The sequence below is a fragment of the Myxocyprinus asiaticus genome, chromosome 5 (assembly GCF_019703515.2).
Source record: "Myxocyprinus asiaticus isolate MX2 ecotype Aquarium Trade chromosome 5, UBuf_Myxa_2, whole genome shotgun sequence".
NCBI classification, from domain to species: Eukaryota; Metazoa; Chordata; class Actinopteri; order Cypriniformes; family Catostomidae; genus Myxocyprinus; species Myxocyprinus asiaticus.
The window spans coordinates 52,158,300-52,179,540 of NC_059348.1; the positions used below are offsets into that span (position 1 = coordinate 52,158,300).

Here is a 21,241-nt window from a genome sequence, read left to right on the forward strand (position 1 = left end):
CCATATGGTATCCATTAAAGGGATATTCCGGGTTCAATACAACTTAAGCTCAATCGACAGCATTTGTGGCCTAATGTTGATTACCACAAAAATGTATTTCGACTCATCCCTCATTTTCTTTAGAAAAAGCAAAAATTGAGGTTACACTGAGGCTTTTACAATGGAAGTGAATGGGGCCAATTTTTGGAGGGTTTAAAAGGCAGAAATGTGAAGCTTATAATTTTATAAAAGCACTTACATTAATTCTTCTGTTAAAACTCATATTATTTGAGCTGTAAAATTCTTTACATTTAAATTTTTACAGTCATTTTAGGGTTTGTTGACATTACATTGTCATGGCAACAAAATAACAAAACTGGCAATAACTTAACACAGAAATGGTTAGTAAGTGATTTTATCACACTAAAATCATGTTTACACACATATTGTTTATGTCATGTGGCTATTATATTGAAACAGTGAGTATTTTAATGTTCAAAAAATGGCCCATATTCACTTCCATTGTGAGTGCCTCACTGGAACTTTTTTAAAGAAAGGAGGGGCAAGTCCAATTTTTTTATTTTTTTTTTTTATTTGTGGTAATCAACATTATGTCAAAAATGCTGTCAATTGAGCTCAACTTGTATTGAACCCGGAATATTCCTTTAAGGCTGCAAAATTGATTTAATTAAGAATGAAACTGCGATATGGCTTTGTGTGATTACTAAAAAACAAAAGGCTGTGTTTCATAAAATAGTTGTCATCAAGAGCTTCAGTCAGCGATGTGTGATTGCGGAGCACCCTCTTCTGACTATAGGCGCACATGTTGAGCAGGGTGGCAATATTAGATGACGTTTAACATATTACAATTTAAATCGCCTTGCCTCGTCTTGCCGGACATCGAAAAACGCATTTAATAGGTCCTGGTTTTCTTCTCTCCTCCTCCATGCAAAACAGCTGAATGTCGGACCATTTGGGTGATTTATACAGGTCTGATGAACACTGTTGTCTTTTCCGTGTTCCTGTAGCACTTCACAGTTGATTTAAAGAGGGCACTGCATGACTTGATGTTGTTTTGTGATGTGATGGTTAATCCTAGCTCTGAGACTATTTTCATGTCTGGAGGTCATTTGAACAGAGGCATTAAACTCTCATTGTCTCATTACGGAGGACAGCAGAATAGGTGCATTAATACAGAACGGTGATTAAAACTGACTGGAACTACCTGTGCTTTGAACGGCTTTAACGTATGTATTCCAGCCAATCAGAATCGAGTGTTCGAACAGACCATGGTATAAATTACATTATACCATGGTCTGTTCTAATCCTCGATTCTGATTGGCTGGAATGCGTGCAATTCAAACCACTGAATGCACAGGTAGTTCCAGTCAGTTTTAATCACCGTTCGATATTAATGCATTGTTTGTAATCATAGATCTGTGTGTCTGTTTACTATACATTGCTAAGAGAGAGAATGCTCTCTGATAAGAACGGAGAGTAAAATGCGTTTATTAATTTGCCGAAATGAAACAAGATGCAGTTTTGGTGCAAAGAGAGTTAAAGCAGCATTTTCCCAGCGGCTTTCTGCTCTCTGCTGGTTGGGTAAAGTTTTTTGAGGCGTGTCAGACGGCGCGGAGGACTGTCCTGTCAGCGCCTGATCTCTCATTCATTCTGATACAACGATGGCAAAATGCGATATACGGTAAAACTATATGCATTCAAAACCAATGAGTTTATGAAAATCATAATTAATGATAATAATATGACAACATATATTGTTAGCCTGTAATATAAAGCAGCATAATTTAGTATTTTTGTATCGCTAAAATAGCTGGAAGTGGCTGATACCGGAAGTGGTCCACATTCAAGGTTGATAATGGCGGTGGCCTAGTTTCGCTGAAAAATAAGGTGGATAGCAATTGAAAACATTTCCTAACCACTTTCATCAGCATAGCTAATATCACCGTTCAGCTTGTTTTGCACAGAGGGTGAGAGATTGAAATCAGGACCTAATTAAATGTATCTTTTGCTGTCCAGCAAGGCTATGCTAGACATTTTAAACTGTAATGTGTTGTGTAAATTATTTCTGTGCTGAAGTGCCACCTATAGCCACTAGAGGCCCCCCCGCACTCACACATCTCTGACTCAAACACTATTTGTTTTACAAAACGTAGGCAGCGTTATTTCAGTCAATCATGCAGCCTTGATGGATAGCATACCGATGTTTCAGGTCAAAATCTGAAGGTTCCAGAGTGTTTTGAATGGTTTTCCCCTTATTATACAGTAAGTGCTACTTTTACTGTCACTGCCATGTTTGTAACGTCGGTTTTTCCACATTAATCTGAAAATGACAAAGAATAAAAATTTAATAATACATTTTCTCTGGAGTGCCAAACCATCTACATTCTGTGGATATTATTATTTCTGGATTGTGCATTTAAATCCACAGTTTTGACCAAGTGTGTGGTTGCACTACTTTTTCTCTGTGTCTTAATTAATTTAATTTAATTTTAATTAATTAATTAATTTAATTAAATTTTCTTTATTTATCACACATTATACATTTGCACATATACAGTGAAATTCTTCTTTTCAAATATTTAGAACAGGCAGAGCTGTAGATCCAAAACGGCCCTTAGATAAAATTAACCGTTATTTTTTTATTCTTCCAGTCAAAATTTGCATTGCAAAAAATATATTACAGCTGTAACTAATCAATTCTAGCAAGTGACCATGGTATAAGTGGGATAATCCACGGCTAGGTGTGCATTAAACGTGTCCGCGTGGTTCTTCGCCTCCACGTTGTGCATTTAAAATCGTTTAACACACACCTAGCTGTGGATTATCACTTACGTAATGCATTCAGACATTTAACTTTTAAACTTTTTTGTTATTCCCATGGTTCTCAATGGTAATTTTCATTAGATGGTCATTACTTTAAGAAAATACTGTATATTGCATTTTAATAAACTGATTTAAACTATGAATTAAAGGCAGTACAACAATTACAACCATTTACTTTGCAATAATAATATCATTATAAAACATTAAATAATTAACTATCAATTTACAATAAAATAATTTCATAATAATTATATTAATGATAAAATAATGTCTTATTTTTCTGCATTATAATAATGAGAATTGGGATGTGCTTAATTTTCATTATGAAAATGTGACAAAACAAAATAGGCTACATTATCTAGAAGCAAAATTCTTATTTATTTATTTATTTATTTATTTATTTATTTATTTTGATTTTGGGCTGTAACATAACCTGGACATTACCTTTTTAGTTTGTTCAATTGTTTTTTTTTTAGATTCACCCCTTTCTTTTTATGTACAGCTTTTTGTGACACTGTGTGGTACAGAACAAAACAACATGGAGACTTGTGATGTGGAGAACCAGTTTTACACAGAATCAGTCACACAGGGATAAAGGTATGACGGTGTGTGTTTCAGTCCTATGACTCACCTGTCTGCGAATCTCCTCTTTAATGGTCTCCTGGGTCTCAGGTAGGGTGGGCATGGTGGCCATATTGGACCAGCGTAGAGGATGGACCACCGGCTTCAGAACCACGTCACCGAAGAGCTCGTGGACGTGAGTGAAAAAAACGTACAGCACTCGGTTACCAATCTAGCACAGAGAAAGAGAAAAGGAGATTGAACGTTTCTCTGATTTTGTGTCAGAATATGCAGTCACTGTTTATAGGTAGTAAACATTAAACATAATTTATTTCTTTGATTAAAAGTGGAGAGTTCAAGAATCTGGTCCCATCGGAGCCGTAGCATAGTGCACATGTGTGGTGCTCTTGCAAGAGATGTAAGTTTGAATCCGGCTTGCATTATTTCCTAATCTCGACATAATGTTCTGCTCTCTACCTGTACTCTTCTCTAAATAAAAGTGATCGCAAACACAGATCTCATTAGCAGTATGAGGACACCTTCACACTGTGTCCTGTGAGACTGTAAATTAGGACAACCTTCATTCTGAGAGCAGAAATATATCAAAACCCTCCACGTAATTCCCCTCCATTTTTCAGCATTCTAAATTTACTGCAACAGTCTGAACTAAATTTGTCAAGTTAGAGTGGTGCTTGCCTGAGCAAAATTCACAGCCACAATTCTAGGATGTTGTAAGTTTGGTTGCGTTACTATGTGGTTGCTAGGGTATTCTGGGTGGTTGCTAAGTCATTAGACAGCTTTTTGTGAGGAACAGACTGAAAAAGTTCCTTCAAATGGGCTGTTAAATGAATAGTTCACCTAAAAATGAAAATTCTCTCATCATTTACTCACCCACATGCCATCCCAGATGTGTATGACTTTCTTTCTTCTGCTGAACACAAACGAAGATTTTTAGAAGAATATTTCAGCTCTGTTGGTCGATTCAATGCAAGTGATTGGTTGCCAGAACTTTGAAGCTCCAAAAAGCACATAAAGGCAGCCATGTCTTCAGAAGTGATATGATAAGTGTGTGTAAGAAACAGATCAACACTTAAGTCCTTTTTTACTATAAATCTTCACTTTCGATGAACCCTTCTATGCGTGTTCACGAGAGGTCTTTGTCCTTTTTTTTTTTGTTGGGCTATTTCACATTTTTCGTGTATATCGCCACCTATTGGGCTGTTGTGCAAATATGATTTATCCATTATTTTCCTTACCTTTATCCATGGCTTTTTTCCCTTTCTCCTTCCTGCCCTGTAGGTGGTGATATCGTTAATGGCTGTATGCGAATCGCCAAAAAACAAAAGAAGAAGACCTCTTGTGAACACGCATAGTAGGGCTGGTCGAAAGTGGACATTTATAGTAAAAAAAAAAAAAAAAACACTTAAATATTGATCTGTTTCTCACCCGCAACTATCATATAGCTTATGAAGATATGGATTTAACCACAAAGGTCTTAAGGATAACTTTTATGCTGCATTTATGTGCCTTTTCCTTCTAAAAATCTTCTGTGTGTTCAGCAGAAGAAATTAATTCATACACTGAAATAGCATGAGGGTCAGTAAATGATGAGTGAATGTTCATTTTTGGGTGAACTATTCTTTTAACTGCTGTGACCGGACTTTAAAGTAAAAGATTGATCTTGGGATTTTAAGAATTGATCAATTTAAAGATTGTTCAAATGAAGATTGCGATTAATATTAATAATAATAAAAAAAAATCTGTATCTGTATTTCTACCAGCCCTAACTTTCATGGCGCTTTTTTTGTCAGCCCCAAAAAATCTACCTTGTTTTCCATATAGGTTTGGAACAAAATGAGGGTGAGTAAATAATGAAATAATTTTAATTTTGGGGTGAACTTGTCCTTTAAATATAGCACAGTTAGTCTAATGTATGCCGGATTTGTTTCAATACTTTGAAAAACCTTCAGAGGGAAATGTCCCATTCAGCTGTAGCTCATAATCTCACCTGTACAGTAGGATTAAGTACAATGGAGATGTTCTGGATGTTCATCTTGGTGTCGACCTCATGGGCGATGACATGGTCCATGTGAGTGATGAGCCAGGCCAGGAGCAGTCTGCTCCCCATGGGCACCTCCCCCAGGAGCCTCTGGAACTCCTGCAGTTTCTCCGCCTCGCTGGGCCGCCCACAGGCCTCCTCGAAGCGCGCAGCTAGATCTTTACCCATCAGGTTATCAGGCAGTTCTCGCAGGTACTGCTTCAGCAGGCTGGCCACTGCGTGAGGATCATACTCCTCCAAACACGGACACTCCTCACGATCGTATGCTGCTTTCAGCTCGTCCACTTTAGACTTCATACCTACAGAGAAAAAGTGATGACAGCAGACAACGGTCAAGAAGAACATAGATAGAAATGGTAACAGAGCAACATCCAATATCAGAGTAAAGGAATTCAAGATATATTTTAAAGTCATTTGTAACTTAATGTCTATGTACCCCCTCTGTGGCAAGCCGATTACAACAGAAAATAATTTTGTCAGCTTGTAAAACACGTTTACAGTAAAAGCACTCATTATGGAAGCTTAGCAGGCAAGCATGCATGCAAAATATGCATTCAAATCATCACACTCTTAAAAGAATATCCGTAACACTTGTAGGCATGGGACTGGTGTTAAAAATGTCTTATAAACCTGTTGTAATGGTGGAACTGTGGAATAGGTGAAATAACTGACTCCAGACCATTGAATTTAGGGGTGGGTAAAAATATTGATTTTCTGATGCATTGTGATCTTCATTTGAACGATTCTTAATCCAAAAATCGATCTTTTACTCTTTGCAAACAAATTTCACAATATGCGACTGAAATGCATATGTAAATGTACTTTACAAGAACTTTGCTTCTAAATGTATACATTTCACTCACCAGTAAATGTGTAGTATATTGGTGAAGTATTCAGCAGCGAGATCCTTTCACTAGGTGTTGACAGTAAAAGTTGTTCCGTGTAATGTGTGTCCAAAGACGAGATCCACACGACCCATTTGCCATTGAATACTGTCTCTTTTAATACCCTTTCTGTTCTTTACAGTCAGTTGTTGATCAAAAACAACAAGTAAACATTTATTTCTAATCATACATCGCACAGATGAGATAAAGCTATTCAAGTCTTTACAGAAATGCCGGTTTTGTTAAAGAGACAGTACCGGTTTTAGCACGTGTTCAATAAATCAATGTAAATATTTGTCAATAATACATATTATGAAATTAAACAAACATGTAACAAAAAAATAATATCTGAAATATAATATCTAATTTATTGATCGTATACATGGACTTGTTCATTTTTAAAAAGCCAAAATGTGCCCAAAATGATGAAAAATCATATAATATTATTAGTAAAATTAATGTTTTCATAATGTACCAAGTTAGGTCTCCAGTATAATTAAAAGCATTAGCCGGAAGATAATTTCTTTCACATATAAGCCAAAGGGACTTTATAACTTAAATATACCTATATGAATCGATATCGAATAGAAATCGGAATAAAATCGAGAGTTTGTGACTCTCAAACAATACCCAGCCCTAATTGAATTATTAAACAAATTTTACTTAAGATTATATTTTTATAGTGTTTAAACAGAGACCATATGATGATGTATGGTTTATGACAAAATAACACCACTGCGCAACTGTGGTGTAATGGCCACTGCACTTGTGTTCAATTGTTGATATCTGGAATGGACATTTGCACTACTAACCATGTAATTACTGATATAATATAAATATAATTTTTACTAGTAAGAAGTGCATTGCTGATAAGTGAAATTGGAATTTCCTCTAGTAACAAATTAATTACAGATATCTGTAATAGCATTTTTAATGAGTGAATGAAAGATAATTGTAAACAAATTCTACTAGTTCCATTTCCTAAATTCCATTTTTATACCAATACAAATATTTTGTAATAATAATAATAATAATAATAATAATAATTTGAAATTCCCTTTTTAATATCAAGAATATTTCCATGAGTAATAATGTAATTTTTTATAACAAGAATTAACATTACGGATTACTTATATTGAAAAATTTGCATTTTCACTAGTAGTAATTCCATTGCTGATATCAAGAATTAGCATTTTAACAACTGAAAATTTAATTGTTGGCATATATACAGTAATTCATATCCTGCACACAATAAAAGTTGTGCATTTATTTTCACAAATTCTGTGGTCCGGAGACAATCATTCCTTACTTTACGCACTATTTACATGGAGCTGCAAACTCCACTCACAGAAATTAGATCAGAAATAAGAAGTTTATCCTCCTAGAAAAGTAGTCCCATCTCAAAAGGATGGTTTATAAAGCCTAACACCTCAAATATCAAACATTTTGTGCGGAAGAATTCATGTAACTAAAGCAAAAAATTGCGCTATACATTTCAGCTTTTAAACCCTCTGGTACGATTGCCCCAACAGATGTCCATTATAAGTATATTACTGTAAAAGTGTTCCCCATTCATTTTTTACAATGTGCATGACAAGTTGAAATGACTGTCAACAGTAACATATAAAACTTCTTATGTATGTTGCCAGAATATTCCTTTAAAAACAAGTCACAAAATGAATTCACAGAAGTAGAATAGAGTCGTACCAGATACACGATAAATGCCTTCACATTTCATGCCGTAGCTCTCGATGTAGTCCACACACTCTCTAAAGATGGCTGGGAGCTGTATCCCATCATATAGTGCTGTTCTCCTCACCGCTTCTGCTAAAGGAGCGCCGAAGATCGGCTGCAATGTCACTGCTGTCTCCATGATGACAGGTTCAGACTCAGCACTGGGCTTTTTCTTCTTTTTCTTCTCTTTCCACTGTTTGACCACATCCGCTGCCGTCAGGTCTTTAGACTTCTTGTCCTTGGCTTTCTCCTCTTTAGGCCCCTTCTCTTTCACTTTGAATTCCTTCTCCTTCTTCTTGGAGAAACTGGGCTTCTTGAAAACATGGATGCCCTTGGAACGCTTCATCTTGGATGGGCTCTCAGCCTCATCGGCAGAACTGTCCTCCTGAAATGCAGCGTATCCCTCGGCTACAGGAGAGGAGATAATGAATTAAGAGAAGAAAAAGAAGAAAAGAGGAGGAGGAGGAGAAGAGAAAAGACGGGATGAAATAAGAAAAGATGAGAAAGGGAAAAGAGATGAGACAAGATGAGAAAAGATAATGAGAGTAAGAGAAAGAAGAAGAGACAAGATGAGAGAAGATGAGAATGAGAGAAGAAAAGAGAAAAACAAGATGACAATGAGAATTAGAAAAGAGTAGAAACGAGACAAAAGATAAGATGAGAATAAGAGAAAGGAGAAAAGACAACATGAGAAAAGATGAGAAGAGAATGAAGAAAAGAGACAAGAGGAGAAAAGAGAACAGACGAGACAAGATAGAATTGTAGAAAATAGACGAGAAAAGACAAGACAAAATGAGATAAGAGATGAGATAAGAAGAGATGAGAAAAGAGAAGAGATGAGAAGAGAATGAAAGAAAGAAGACAATGAGAATAGAAAAGGGAAGATAAAAGAAGAGACGAGACGGGACACAATAATAAAAGAAAAGAAGAGAATAAGAGAAAGGAGAATAGACAGGATAGGAGAAGAAAAGACAAGAGAAGAAAACGAGAATGAGATCATAAAAAAAGAGAAGAGATGAGAATAAGAAAAGACAAGATGAGAAACGATGAGTAGAGAATGAAAGAAGAGACAAGATGAGACAAAATGAGAAGAAAAGAGAGAAGATGAGACCAAATTAAAAGAGATGAGAGAATAAAAGAGAAGAGACAAGATGAGACAAGATATCAAAAAATAGGGGAATGAAAGAAAACAGATGAGAAGAGATGAGAAAATGAGAGACGAGAAGAAAAAAGAGAAGATGAGAAAAGACGAGTAGAGAATGAAGAAAAGAGACAAAGAAAATGAGACCAAATGAGAAGAGACAAGAGAAGAAAAGAGAAAGATGAGAGAAGAAAAGAAGAGACAAGACGAGAAAAGATAAGAGAATGAAAGAAAATAGATGAGACAAAATGAGGAGACGAGAGAAGAGACAAGGTGAGAAATCGAGAATGAGACAAGACAAGAGAAAATGAGAAGAGACATGATGAAAAAAGATGAGAATAAAAAGAGATGAGAAAAGACAAGACAAAATGAGGAGAAGAAAAGAGACATGAAGAGATGAGAATGAAAAAAGAGATGAGACAAAATGAGAAAAGATGAGAGAATGAAAGCAAGGATGAGAAACAATGAGAAGGGGAAAAGAAAAGAGACAGGAGATGACAATGAGAAAAGAGAAGAGATGAGATGAGACATGGTGAGAATAAGAAAGAAAAGAATAACAGAAAGGAGAAGAGACAAGATGAGAGGAGATGAGATTGAAAGAAGGGTAAAGAGAAAAGATGTGAGATAAAAGAAGAGATGAGAAACAAGAAGAGACAAGATGAGAAACAAAATGAGAGACAAAAATGAGGAGACGAGATGCAAAGTGAAGAGAACTCACAAGCTTCTTCCAAGGCCTGATGCTAAAAAGAAAATGTGCAAAATATACTATCCCACCCTCTCTCTTTGATCAAACTCAAGGTTAGGCGATATTGAAATGAGAAGAGAAGGCACGGCGAAGGGAAGGCAGAGCGAGAGACACACAGAATCCTGCTATAAAGAGGTCAGCTTACAATTTAGCAATATTCTCCCGTGCCAGCTCCTTTTTTACTGTTCCATTTCTCTGTCCTGACACCCACCTCACCTGGAACTGCTTCTGAGAGCCGAACAGTAATCAGCAGCTCACTATCAAGGGTCTGACCCTATCAGCCAGAATTCATGACCATCACCTCCCAAGAGAACCTCTGCTCTGCCACTACAACACACCTACAGAGGGACAGGGCGGGCAGGGTGTGTCCTTAAAATGCCCATCACTTCCTGCTTGCTCACAATAGGCTGTTGCAGGTCGGCTAAATATAGCGGTTGGAAAATACAGTATTCACTTTAAAGCTGCACATATGCAAAACTGCAGCATTTGGCCACTGTGGGCAGAAGATCATACCAGGCAAACTAGAGCTGGATGATATAACTTAAAAAAAGTTTATTGTTTTAAAGGTGAAGTGTGTAATTTCTGCGCTACTAGTGGCACCAAACGGAATTACAAAAATAAAGTATGTTTTCAAACAACCTTTGCCAACACCCCTTAGACTCATCACGCCCTTTCGCACTCTCTGAACAATGGGGCCATACTAAATAAAAGGTGATAAAAGTTTAACGTTGTAATAAACAAGACTACTATAACATATACACACCGGCAAAAAGCGTTGCAGAGGAATCTGGTCATCCAATAACATCGCCGGATTGAACGGCAGCTGGGGGGTCCAGCGCATGAGGTAGGATGGTTCCTCTGATAACTAGTAACTGTAGAGATACATATTCCAGGTATTTTATGAATTTATCTGGAGCTCCACAGTAATGAGCTAACTTGTGTGTGGCTTACCTGTCGAGAAGCAACTCTGCAAGTTTGGCGTCTCGAACCCCAACAATACCCATAAGTCCTCCACCTTGTAAATGTGATGCTAATTATCACTCTGGTTTTACTCCGTTCTCTGTCTCTGTGTCATTTATCAAGTCATAAAAGTTTGGTGAAGCTAAATTTATTTCCTCAGCAACACGTCTGCCATGGATGTTCATATTTGCCCGGCTGAACAAGTAGCCATACCCCAAACTCACGCTATAGGTTGCGCTAGAAAGGGATGGGTGGTGCTGAGTGGGCCGCTCAAAATATAAACATCAATGTTTTGATAGTGTCTGGGAGGCTCAGTGTTTATACTTTTGGGTGAAGTAAACCCATGAATTGCTTACTGTATAGTTGTCAATGAACAATAAACTGGAATAGTAGAACATATTTTGACATCAAAAAAGTTACACACTTCACCTTTAAGGAATGCTCCATAGTTAAGCTCAATCAACAGCAAATTCCCACAAATAAAATAATTTAGACTCGTCCGTTGCTTATTTTAAAAAAAAAAGAAAGAGTTACAGTAGGGTGCTTACAATGCAAGTGAATGGGGCCAGTCTATCAATTGTAAAATAAAGATTGTTTTATAAGCACAGCCACAAGACATAAACATTATGGGCTCTATTTTCGGGGGTCGCGCTAAGCGCAGTGCTACGCACAACCACTGTGCGCTACGTCTTATCCAATTTTCATGAGAGTGCTAATTCTAAGCGAAATTTTGTGGCCGTAGGTGGGAGTGTTTGCACTATCTGTGGGTATATGCGTGTAAACTGTAGCTATATCGTTGTTAAATGAAGTGGCGCAAAGCGCATTTTCCTATTTTTCTGCGAAAGATGTCATTGCGCTTACACATTTCAGAAGCAAGTCTGTTTTTATCACAAAGTCTAAAATCAGTTCCTGCAATTTGGAGATTCCACCAGCAGGTTCAAGTTAATGTTCAATCTCTGAAAATATAGTGGAACATCAAATTATGTCAATGACTATCACCGTTGTAGCTGTTTTATGAAACAACAATTTATGATATTTGTGTTAAACTTTCTAAAGGTCATGGTTTATTTTTTAATCATTATTATTAGGGCCCGAGCACCGATGGTGCAAGGACCCTATTGTTCTTCTAGGCATTTATTATTTTATTATAATCGCATTTTTGAGGGCCTAAACATACTCAAACTCATAAAACTTTGCACACGCATCAGAAGTGGTGAAAATGTACATCTGATATGGGTTTCAGAATTAGGTGTGGCAAAATGGCTCAATAGCGCCACCTGTAAACATTCAACGGTGTGCGCTTTACGCTACGTTTCAACTACACATACGAAAATCGGTACACATGTGTAACATGCCAATAACTACAAAAAGTCTCTTGGACCCATGTCCTAAACTCAAGAGGAAGTCAGCCATTTTGATTTTTCTCTTCAATGTTTGCTCAGTTTTTGCCATTACTTTAAACAACTCCTCCTAGAGATTTCATCAGATTCATATTTGGTTATTCTAAACTTTGGCGATACTAAATTGCGAAGCTTTTGAGTTTTCACTGCACGGCGTGGCCGTGACGGTCTGACAAACTTCGATGTTTCGCCATGAAATAGGAAGTTGTTATAACTCAAACATACAATGTCCAATCTGCCCCAAACGTCACATGTTTGATAATAGTCCCAGCCTGAATACACCTATGTGCCAATATTCAGTTATAGTCATAGCACCACCTACTGGCAACAGCCAATTCCAGGTCTTGTACTTTAACAAACTCCTCCCAGAGATTTAATTGGATCAACATTATATTTAGTCAGTCTTAATCTAAAGGCCTTGGTGATGTTAAATTGCAAAGCTTTTGAGTTTTCGTTGAAGGGCGTGTCTATGGCGGCCTGACAAATTCGATATGAAACGAGTCACATTTTTGAGGCCTAAACATGCTCGAAAACTTTGCACACATCTCAAAAATGGGGAAAATTTACATCTGATACTAGTTTTAGAATTAATTGTGGCAAAATGGCTCGATAGCGCCACATACAAAATTTCAACGAAGCAGCCCTCACGCCATGTTTCACCTACACGTAAGAAAATCGGTAGGCGTATGTAACATCTCAACATGTATATAAAAGTATCTTAGAGCCATATCCTAAACCCAACAGTAAGTCAGCCATTGTGATTTTTCTCTTAAATTTTTGCTCAGTTTTTGCAATTTCAAATCAAATAAAATCAAATAAAATCTTTTTTTGGACTCAAGATGTTGCCGAGTATGGCTGCTGCGTTGCGAGCTCCGACACAACATAGTAGTGTTTTGTTTGTTTTGTTCACAATTATTATGTTTTTTGTCTTGGATGTTGTCTGCCTTATTGTCTACGACAGACAAACACTTTTGGACATTGGTTCAGCAATTTCACACCGTAAACCGGACTTCACATTCCTCAATGCCGACCTGCTGTTTACAAACACACAAGCGGAGCCCTTTGTCTGGGCAGCACGGCCGTGGAAACGCAAAAGGAAAAGGGGAAACAGAGCCGGCGTTCTCATCAGAGTAAGACGCCGCGCAAATCGACCCCCACTACCCAGTATTCTACTGGCAAATGTTCAGTCTCTGGATAACAAGCTCTGCGAGCTGAAAGCGCGGATCTCTCTCCAACGAGATACAAGGGACTGCTGCATTATCTGCCTTACAGAAACTTGGATGTCTGCGGAGATTCCAGACTCAGCCATTGAACCCGCAGGGTTCTCCGTGCACCGAGCGGACAGAGCGAAAGACCTCTCAGGTAAAAGCAGAGGAGGTGGTGTATGATTTATGATCAACAAATCCTGGTGTGATCAGAGGAACATACATTCTATCAAGTCTTTCTGCTCTCCTGTTCTGGAATTTCTTATGCTTCTGTTTTGACCATTCTGGCTACCAAGGGAAATCACAGCGATCATTATCACAGCTGTGTACATTCCCCCACAAGCTGACACAGACCGGGCACTCAAGGAACTGAATGGGAGTATAAGTGAGCAGGAAACCACACACCCTGAGGCCGCGTTCATTGTGACCGGGGACTTTAATAAAGCCAGTTTAAAATCAGTTGCACCAAAATACCACCAGCACATTACTTTCAACACACGAGGGGACCGGGTTTTGGACCATTGCTACTCTCCCTTCCGGGATGGCTACAAATCCCTCCCCCGCCCACCATTTGGCAAATCGGATCACTCTTCCATTCTGCTTCTGCCCGCTTACAGGCAGAAATTGAAACAGGAAGCACCCACCCTCAGAACGATCCAGTGATGGTCAGACCAATCAGATTCTACGCTACAAGACTGTTTTGATCACACGGACTGGGAGATGTTCCGGTCCGCCTCTGATGACAACATCGAGCTTTACGCTGATAGCGTAATGTGTTTCATCAGTACGTGCGTAAAGGACGTGGTTCCGACCAGAACAATACGGATCTATCCGAATCAGAAACCTTGGATTAATAGCGATGTTCGCGCGGCACTTAATGTGCGGACCTCCGCTTTTAATTCCGGGAACGTGGAGGAGCATAAACAAGCCAGATATGCCCTCTGAAAAACTATCAGAGCCGCAAAACGCCAGTACAAGAGCAAGATTGAAGGACAGTTTAACACCACCAACTCCAGAAGCATGTGGCAGGGAATTAACATCATCACGGACTTTAAAGGGAATAAAAACTCCGCCATGAACACCGCTGCCTCTCTCCCGGATGAGCTAAATACTTTTTATGCTCATTTCGAGGGAAATAACACCGCCCTCGCGGAGAGAGCTCTCGCGGCTGAAGCTACAGAGGTTAGTTCACTCTCCGTCTCTGTAGCGGATGTAACCCGATCCTTCCGACGGGTGAATATCCGCAAAGCCGCGGGCCCAGACGGCATCCCGGTCTGCATCATCACAGCGTGCGCGAACCAGCTGGCTGGTGTTTTTACGGATATTTTCAACCTTTCCCTCTCTTTGTCTGTAGTCCCCACATGCTTTAAAACATCCACCATTGTGCCTGTTCCAAAACAATCAAAAATAACTTGCTTAAATGACTGCCGTCCTGTTGCTCTGACCCCCATCATCAGCAAATGCTTTGAGAGACTAATCAGAGATTACATCTGCTCTGTGCTGCCTCTCTCTCTCTTGACCCGCTGCAGTTTGCTTACCGCAACAACCGCTCCACTGATGATGCCATTGCATCTACAATACACACTGCTCTCTCCCACCTGGAAAAAAGAACACTTATGTGAGAATGCTGTTTGTAGACTACAGCTCAGCATTCAACACCATAGTGCCCTCCAAGCTAGATGAGAAACTCTGGGCTCTGGGCTTAAACAGCTCGCTGTGCAGCTGGATCCTGGACTTCCTGTCAAGCAGACGCCAGGTGGTTAGAATAGGCAGCAACATCTCCTCCTCACTGACCCTCAACACTGGAGCCCCACATGACTGTGTGGCAACACATAGCTCCAATGCCATCATTAAGTTTGCTGATGACACGACGGTGGTAGGTCTGATCACTGACAATGATGAAACAGCCTACAGAGAGGAGGTGCACACTCTGACACACTGGTGTCAGGAGCACAACCTCTCCCTCAACGTCAGTAAGACAAAGGAGCTTGTGGTGGACTTCAGAAGAAAAGACAGAGAACACAGTCCCATCACCATCAATGGAGCACCAGTGGAGAGAGTCAGCAGCTTCAAGTTCTTGGGTGTCCACATCACTGAGGAACTCACATGGTCCATCCACACCAAAGTCGTTGTGAAGAAGGCTCATCAGCGCCTCTTCTTCCTGAGATGGCTGAGGAAGTTTTGAATGAACCGCCACATCCTCACATGGTTCTACACCTGCACTGTAGAGAGCATCCTGACTGGCTGCATCTCCGCCTGGTACGGCAATAGCACCGCCCACAACCGCAAAGCACTGCAAAGGGTGGTGCGAACTTCCAGACACATCATCGGAGGTGAGCTTCCCTCCCTCCAGGAAATATATACAAGGCGGTGTGTGAAAAAAGCTCGGAGGATCATCAGAGACTCCAGCCACCCGAGCCATGGGCTGTCCTCACTGCTACCATCAGGTAGGCGGTATCGCAGCATCAGGACCCGCACCAGCCGACTCCATGATAGCTTCTTCCCCCAAGCAATCAGACTTCTGAACTCTTGATCTCCCACGATCAAATACATCAGCACTGCACTTTATTACCCTTACTCTTATATCTCACACCGGACTGTCATAAATTATATTATTATTATATTATATTCTCTCTTAACAACTGACTATCAATCGACAGCCTGAATGTCAATACAGTACAATACTGTACATTCTATATATACTTTTTTATATATTTTTATTTTTTATTTTTATTGAATAATGTGTATCTATATTGTGTGTATTGTATACTGTACAGTGTATGTTATTATTTGTATATTGTTGAGTGTAATTAGGTGTATAACAGATGTTTAAATTGTGTTGTGTTAATTTGATGTTATTGTAAATTGGTACTGTCTCATCACTGTCACGACTGCTATGTTGATCGGAACTGCACCCAAGAATTTCACACACCATTGCACTTGTGTATATGGCTGTGTGACAATACAGTGATTTGATTTGATTTGATTTATGTTTGAGTTATAACAACTTCCTGTTTCATGGCGAAACATAGAATTTTGTCAGGACGCCACGGACACGCCATGTTTTGGCCTAAAAAATGTGACTCGTTTCATATCGAATTTTGTCAACGAAAACTCAAAAGCTTTGCAATTTAACATCACCAAGGCCTTTAGATTAAGACTGACTAAATATAATGTTGATCCAATTAAATCTCTGGGAGGAGTTTGTTAAAGTACAAGACCTGGAATTGGCTGTTGCCAGTAGGTGGTGCTATGACTATACATAAAATGTCCAATCTACTCCAAACTTTACATGTTTTATAAGAGTCCCAGCCTGAACACTTCTATATGCCAATATTCAGTTATAGTCATAGCACCACCTACTGGCAACAGGAAATGATGTTTTACACTGTGATACACTCTTAACAACATTTAAGTGCTAAAAAATGCTAAAAAAAATTGGAGTGACATTCCTAGGGATGTGCGCTAGGACTGATTTGACTGTCATGTAAACGGAAGTTTTGTAACCGACTAGTCGACTAGTCTAAAGAGAAACCAACTTCAGAAAACAGTTTAAAAAAAAAAAACAAATTATGCAACCCATTTAAAATGCTTAATCTATTCTAAATCCAATGCTAAATTCTACTGAAAAGGGGCATTTATCTGCAATGTGCTTGCCTTGAATTATGATCATTGTACATTAAATATATGGAACAACCCTAAAAGCCTGTTCTAAATGGAAATGACCAAGTAAAAGTTACTTAACATATTAAAACAGTCAGAACATTGTTGAAAACAATTAACAGTTAGGCTAAGCCAAATCTATGAGAGAGAGAAAAAAAATGCGCTGAAAAGTTGCGCGTATTTCACGACGTGCAGTCGTGTATTAGCCATTGATCTAATATGATAGCTGTTCGGTAAAGAACGTTAACCAATAACAGTTACGATGTTAAAAAAAAATAAAATAAAATAAAAAGTAGCTATAGGATGGAAATATATGCCTGTGATGTAGCCTGCAATAAACCTAATGTATTCTAAACATGACATGCACACAGAATAAAAGATAGTTTAACACGTTAAGCAGTCGGCACCTCGTTGAAAATAGCCTTCTTAATCAGCAGATTAAATAACCTGCATTCCTAGTCTAAAACAGTTATTTTCTAGGCTACTTACTCAAAAGCATACATTTTTTGATGAGTAAAATTAACCCGTCGACATGGTCTGGTGAAAGACGGGACTTGACTCACCGGAGGCGTCTATCCTGCACTTGAATAGGGACTTTCAAACATTTGGAAAGCCGATTCCCGCACCACCGAAGTGAATTCATTACTACTTTGCTGAGTTTGCTTGTCTAGCGAGAGGACATTTTCCTGCGCGTGCCGCGAGTGAGAGAGGGAAGAAGCACGCGCAGCCTGAGGTGAAATTAAACTCTGTATCTGCTCCAGATATCCTCTTTTTAAAATAATATTAGCATTATTAATTCTATTTAAAATATGTAACATTAATATGACTGTAATTTATGTGCAGCCTCTGTAAAAATATAAAGCCAAATTTAAATGTGTAAAAATTATTATCAGTTTAATGGGGGGAAATATTAACCGACTAGTAATTCCAGTGTCGACTAGCAGCATCAGAACCGTTTAGTCGACTAATCTCGCACATCCCTAGACATTACCCTGGCACAACAGCCCCAACGTGCACCAGGGTGCGAGGGCCCGTTCATCGCTGCTTGCAGCTTTATTTATTATTATTATTATATTTACGACTGTATTTATGATCTAATTTATATTGGTATTTTTCTAAATGTTGTTGAAGAGGTATTTTTAAGGGTTTCAATACATGAGTTTAATTTTTAAAGCAAAATCGAATGGTAGAAGTGAAGTGTGTGCAAAAATCCAAAGCTTACCTCCAAGTCATAAACCAGAACATTTATGTCACATTTAGCGTTATGTCATCAAGACAAGAGTTTTATATTGGACAAAACTTTTTACACAGGTAACGATAGTAAGCGATGTGATCATACTAAAATCATGTTAACATATAATATTTACATTGTGTGATTATAGTTTGAAACAGTGTCTATAACATTTATGGACAGGCCCCATTCACATTCCACTGTTTTTTTTTGTTTGTTTTTTTTTAGATAAACAATAGAATTTAGCTTTTTTATGGTCGATTGTATTACACCTGTATATTAACTTATATTAAACCTGGAAGATTCTTGTATTAAACAACTTGTATTAAACCTGGAAGATTCCTTTCATTTTTAAAGAATTTAAGAGAAATCCCTTTAATTGTCCAAATACTTTTTGAGGCCACTGAATTCAGTATTTGGTGAGTTCTAAGAAGCTGATCTTACTCCGTTTCTCCTTCTTCTTAAACTTATTCTTCTTCTTATTGTGTTCCTTCTCCTCATCGGACACGGCATCAGGCGGCTCATGGTGGTGTCCTTCGTGTGGGGGTGAGGGGTCGCCCGTACGATACAGTCCCGGGAACTTGGTGGGGCTGATCTCTTCGGAGCTCGGGGTTCGAGCCACGCTCCCGGAGTGCTCCGCCCTCCTCTGCTCCGCAGGGCTGCTACTGGGTGGCAGGAAGCACTCCGTCATCTTTGCGCTGCCCTACTATTGGCTGATCACTTCAAAAACACGCCACCTATCCATGTCACCTGAAAGGGGAAAAATAGGCTAGTTATTTCAGATTCTTACACTTTACATCTAATTTCTAGATGGCTTTAAACTAGTTATATCCTGTGTTGTGCTTTCTGACATTCAACTGGCCAGAAGTGTTTCAGAAGTGTTTCTACTGCATTTCCACAGCTCATCATTTTCTCAGTTACTAGATAAATTACAGGGGTTTATACAGGCAAAACAAACTGGAACTAACTTTTCCAAACAATGTCAGCAATTTCATCCAGCACTTTTTCAATTATTTCAGTAATGCTTAAAGGAATATTCCAGGTTCAATGCAAGTTAAAGGAATAGTTCAGCCAAAAATTTAAATTCTCTCATTACTCACCCTCATGTTATCCCAGATGTGTTTTTTTTCTTTCTTCTGCTGAACACAAACAAAGATTTTTAGAAGAATATTTTAGCTCTGTAGTTCCATACAATTCAAGTGAATGGTGACCAAAAATTTGAAGCTCGAAAAAGCACATAAAGGCAGCATACAGTATAAGTCATCCATATGATTTCAATGGTTTAATCCTAGAATATTTTATTTATTAATTAATTTATAATAAAAAATGATTTACATTTTGATCAGTTCTCACCCGGAATCTATTGGATCGCTTCAGAAGACATGGATTAAACCACTGGAATTGTATGGATTACTTTCATGCTGCCTTTATGTACTTTTAGGAGCTTCAAAGTTTGGTCACCATTTGTTTGCATTGTATGGACCTACAGAGCTGAAATATTCTTCTAAAAATCTTCGGATGGCATTAGGGTGAGTAAATGCCGATACACTATTCCTTTAAGCTCAATGGACAGCATTTGTGGCATAATGTTGATTACCACAAAAATGAATTTGAATGTAAAAAGGGAGAAAGGAACGTGTTTATTTTCAGATGCTCTAACTTCAAGTTACGTTTTAAGTTAAGTGTTTCACCATTTTCAATCTCCTTTTTTGCTGTTCACCGAAATAGTCCTGCAGTACAAATATTCCACATGGTCTCTAAATGCATATAAGGTGATGAAAACTGCATGTATAACAACAACATAAATTTAGTTTTAAAGTATTTATATATTAAATATAGCACGTCACATTGCACAACACTGGTGTCACTGCTTAAAATCTCATGTCAACAACCTATTATACATACAATTCTATAAATGATAATTCAGAAATATTTACAAATCTCTTGTTTCGCTGAATAAACAAACACAGGCCAGCCTCTATTACAAAATCTTTTACAGTTTAAAATGGCTAGACCAGATATCTAAAAAAAAAAAAAATTATAATAATTGCATCCTGGAAAAACTATTTAAAAAAAGAAAATAACAATAATTCATAGATTTATAGCTAACTAACGAACCTCAGATTTTTTTTGGTAAATCGGCATTTTAAAATATTACATGACAAATTGGTTAAATAATTGAGACATAAAGAAATCATAAATGAAATACGTGACATCATATCAGAGAATAAGCATAAATATTACAAAAAATAATCACTGTACAAACCTGCTGGAATTAATAACAGCTGCACTTCCTGTAGCTTGTTTACATGCCGTCTGTAACGCGCGCATGCGCAGTCGCGAATCATGGGAGATGTAGTTTTAAATCTCTTCAATTGCCGCTTGACAGCTTTTGATAGATAATTTTCGTATTAATCTTCAGCCAAATTTGAGCACATTGAGTTCTCAGGATATTAATTCATATGATAAATAACATTAAAAATGTAAAAAAAAAAAAAAAAAAAGAAAAAGAAAAATTGAATTAAGTTTGCAAAGAAAATTCAAATTTGCCCTTAAGAAAGTAGAAATAAGAGAGTGAAATTCAAAGAAATTCAAAGAAATAACTGCTGTAAGTTGTTAATTATACATTTTCCTTTTTAGATGAATTACCCATAATAATAATTATAAAAAACAAAATCATACACAAAATACATGGAATATTTCCATAATAGGGTACAGCGGGGCTAAAAGGCACACCTTTAAGGATTTTTTTTTTATAAAGTGTCTTAAGATTCAAGAAATACATTTATTTTAATTGGATATTGATGGAGCAACACAATTTGCATGAAAATTAAT

The 21,241-nt window shown here is 37.9% G+C and overlaps 1 protein-coding gene across 1 annotated transcript in view; it reads right to left on the bottom strand.

The window, feature by feature from the left end:
* The window catches only part of LOC127440675 (ralA-binding protein 1-like), a 289,448-nt gene extending 268,715 nt beyond the window's left edge, over window positions 1–20,733 (bottom strand). Inside the window, exons 1-5 of the mRNA XM_051697409.1 lie at window positions 20,673–20,733; window positions 18,851–19,156; window positions 8,035–8,469; window positions 5,393–5,742; window positions 3,455–3,616 (exon numbers count right to left, since the gene is read on the bottom strand). Of these exons, the coding sequence (XP_051553369.1) occupies window positions 3,455–3,616; window positions 5,393–5,742; window positions 8,035–8,469; window positions 18,851–19,097 (1,194 nt within the window). The 5' untranslated portion in view covers window positions 19,098–19,156; window positions 20,673–20,733. The remainder of the gene's footprint in view (window positions 1–3,454; window positions 3,617–5,392; window positions 5,743–8,034; window positions 8,470–18,850; window positions 19,157–20,672) is intronic.
* Window positions 20,734–21,241: the final 508 nt, after the last annotated feature.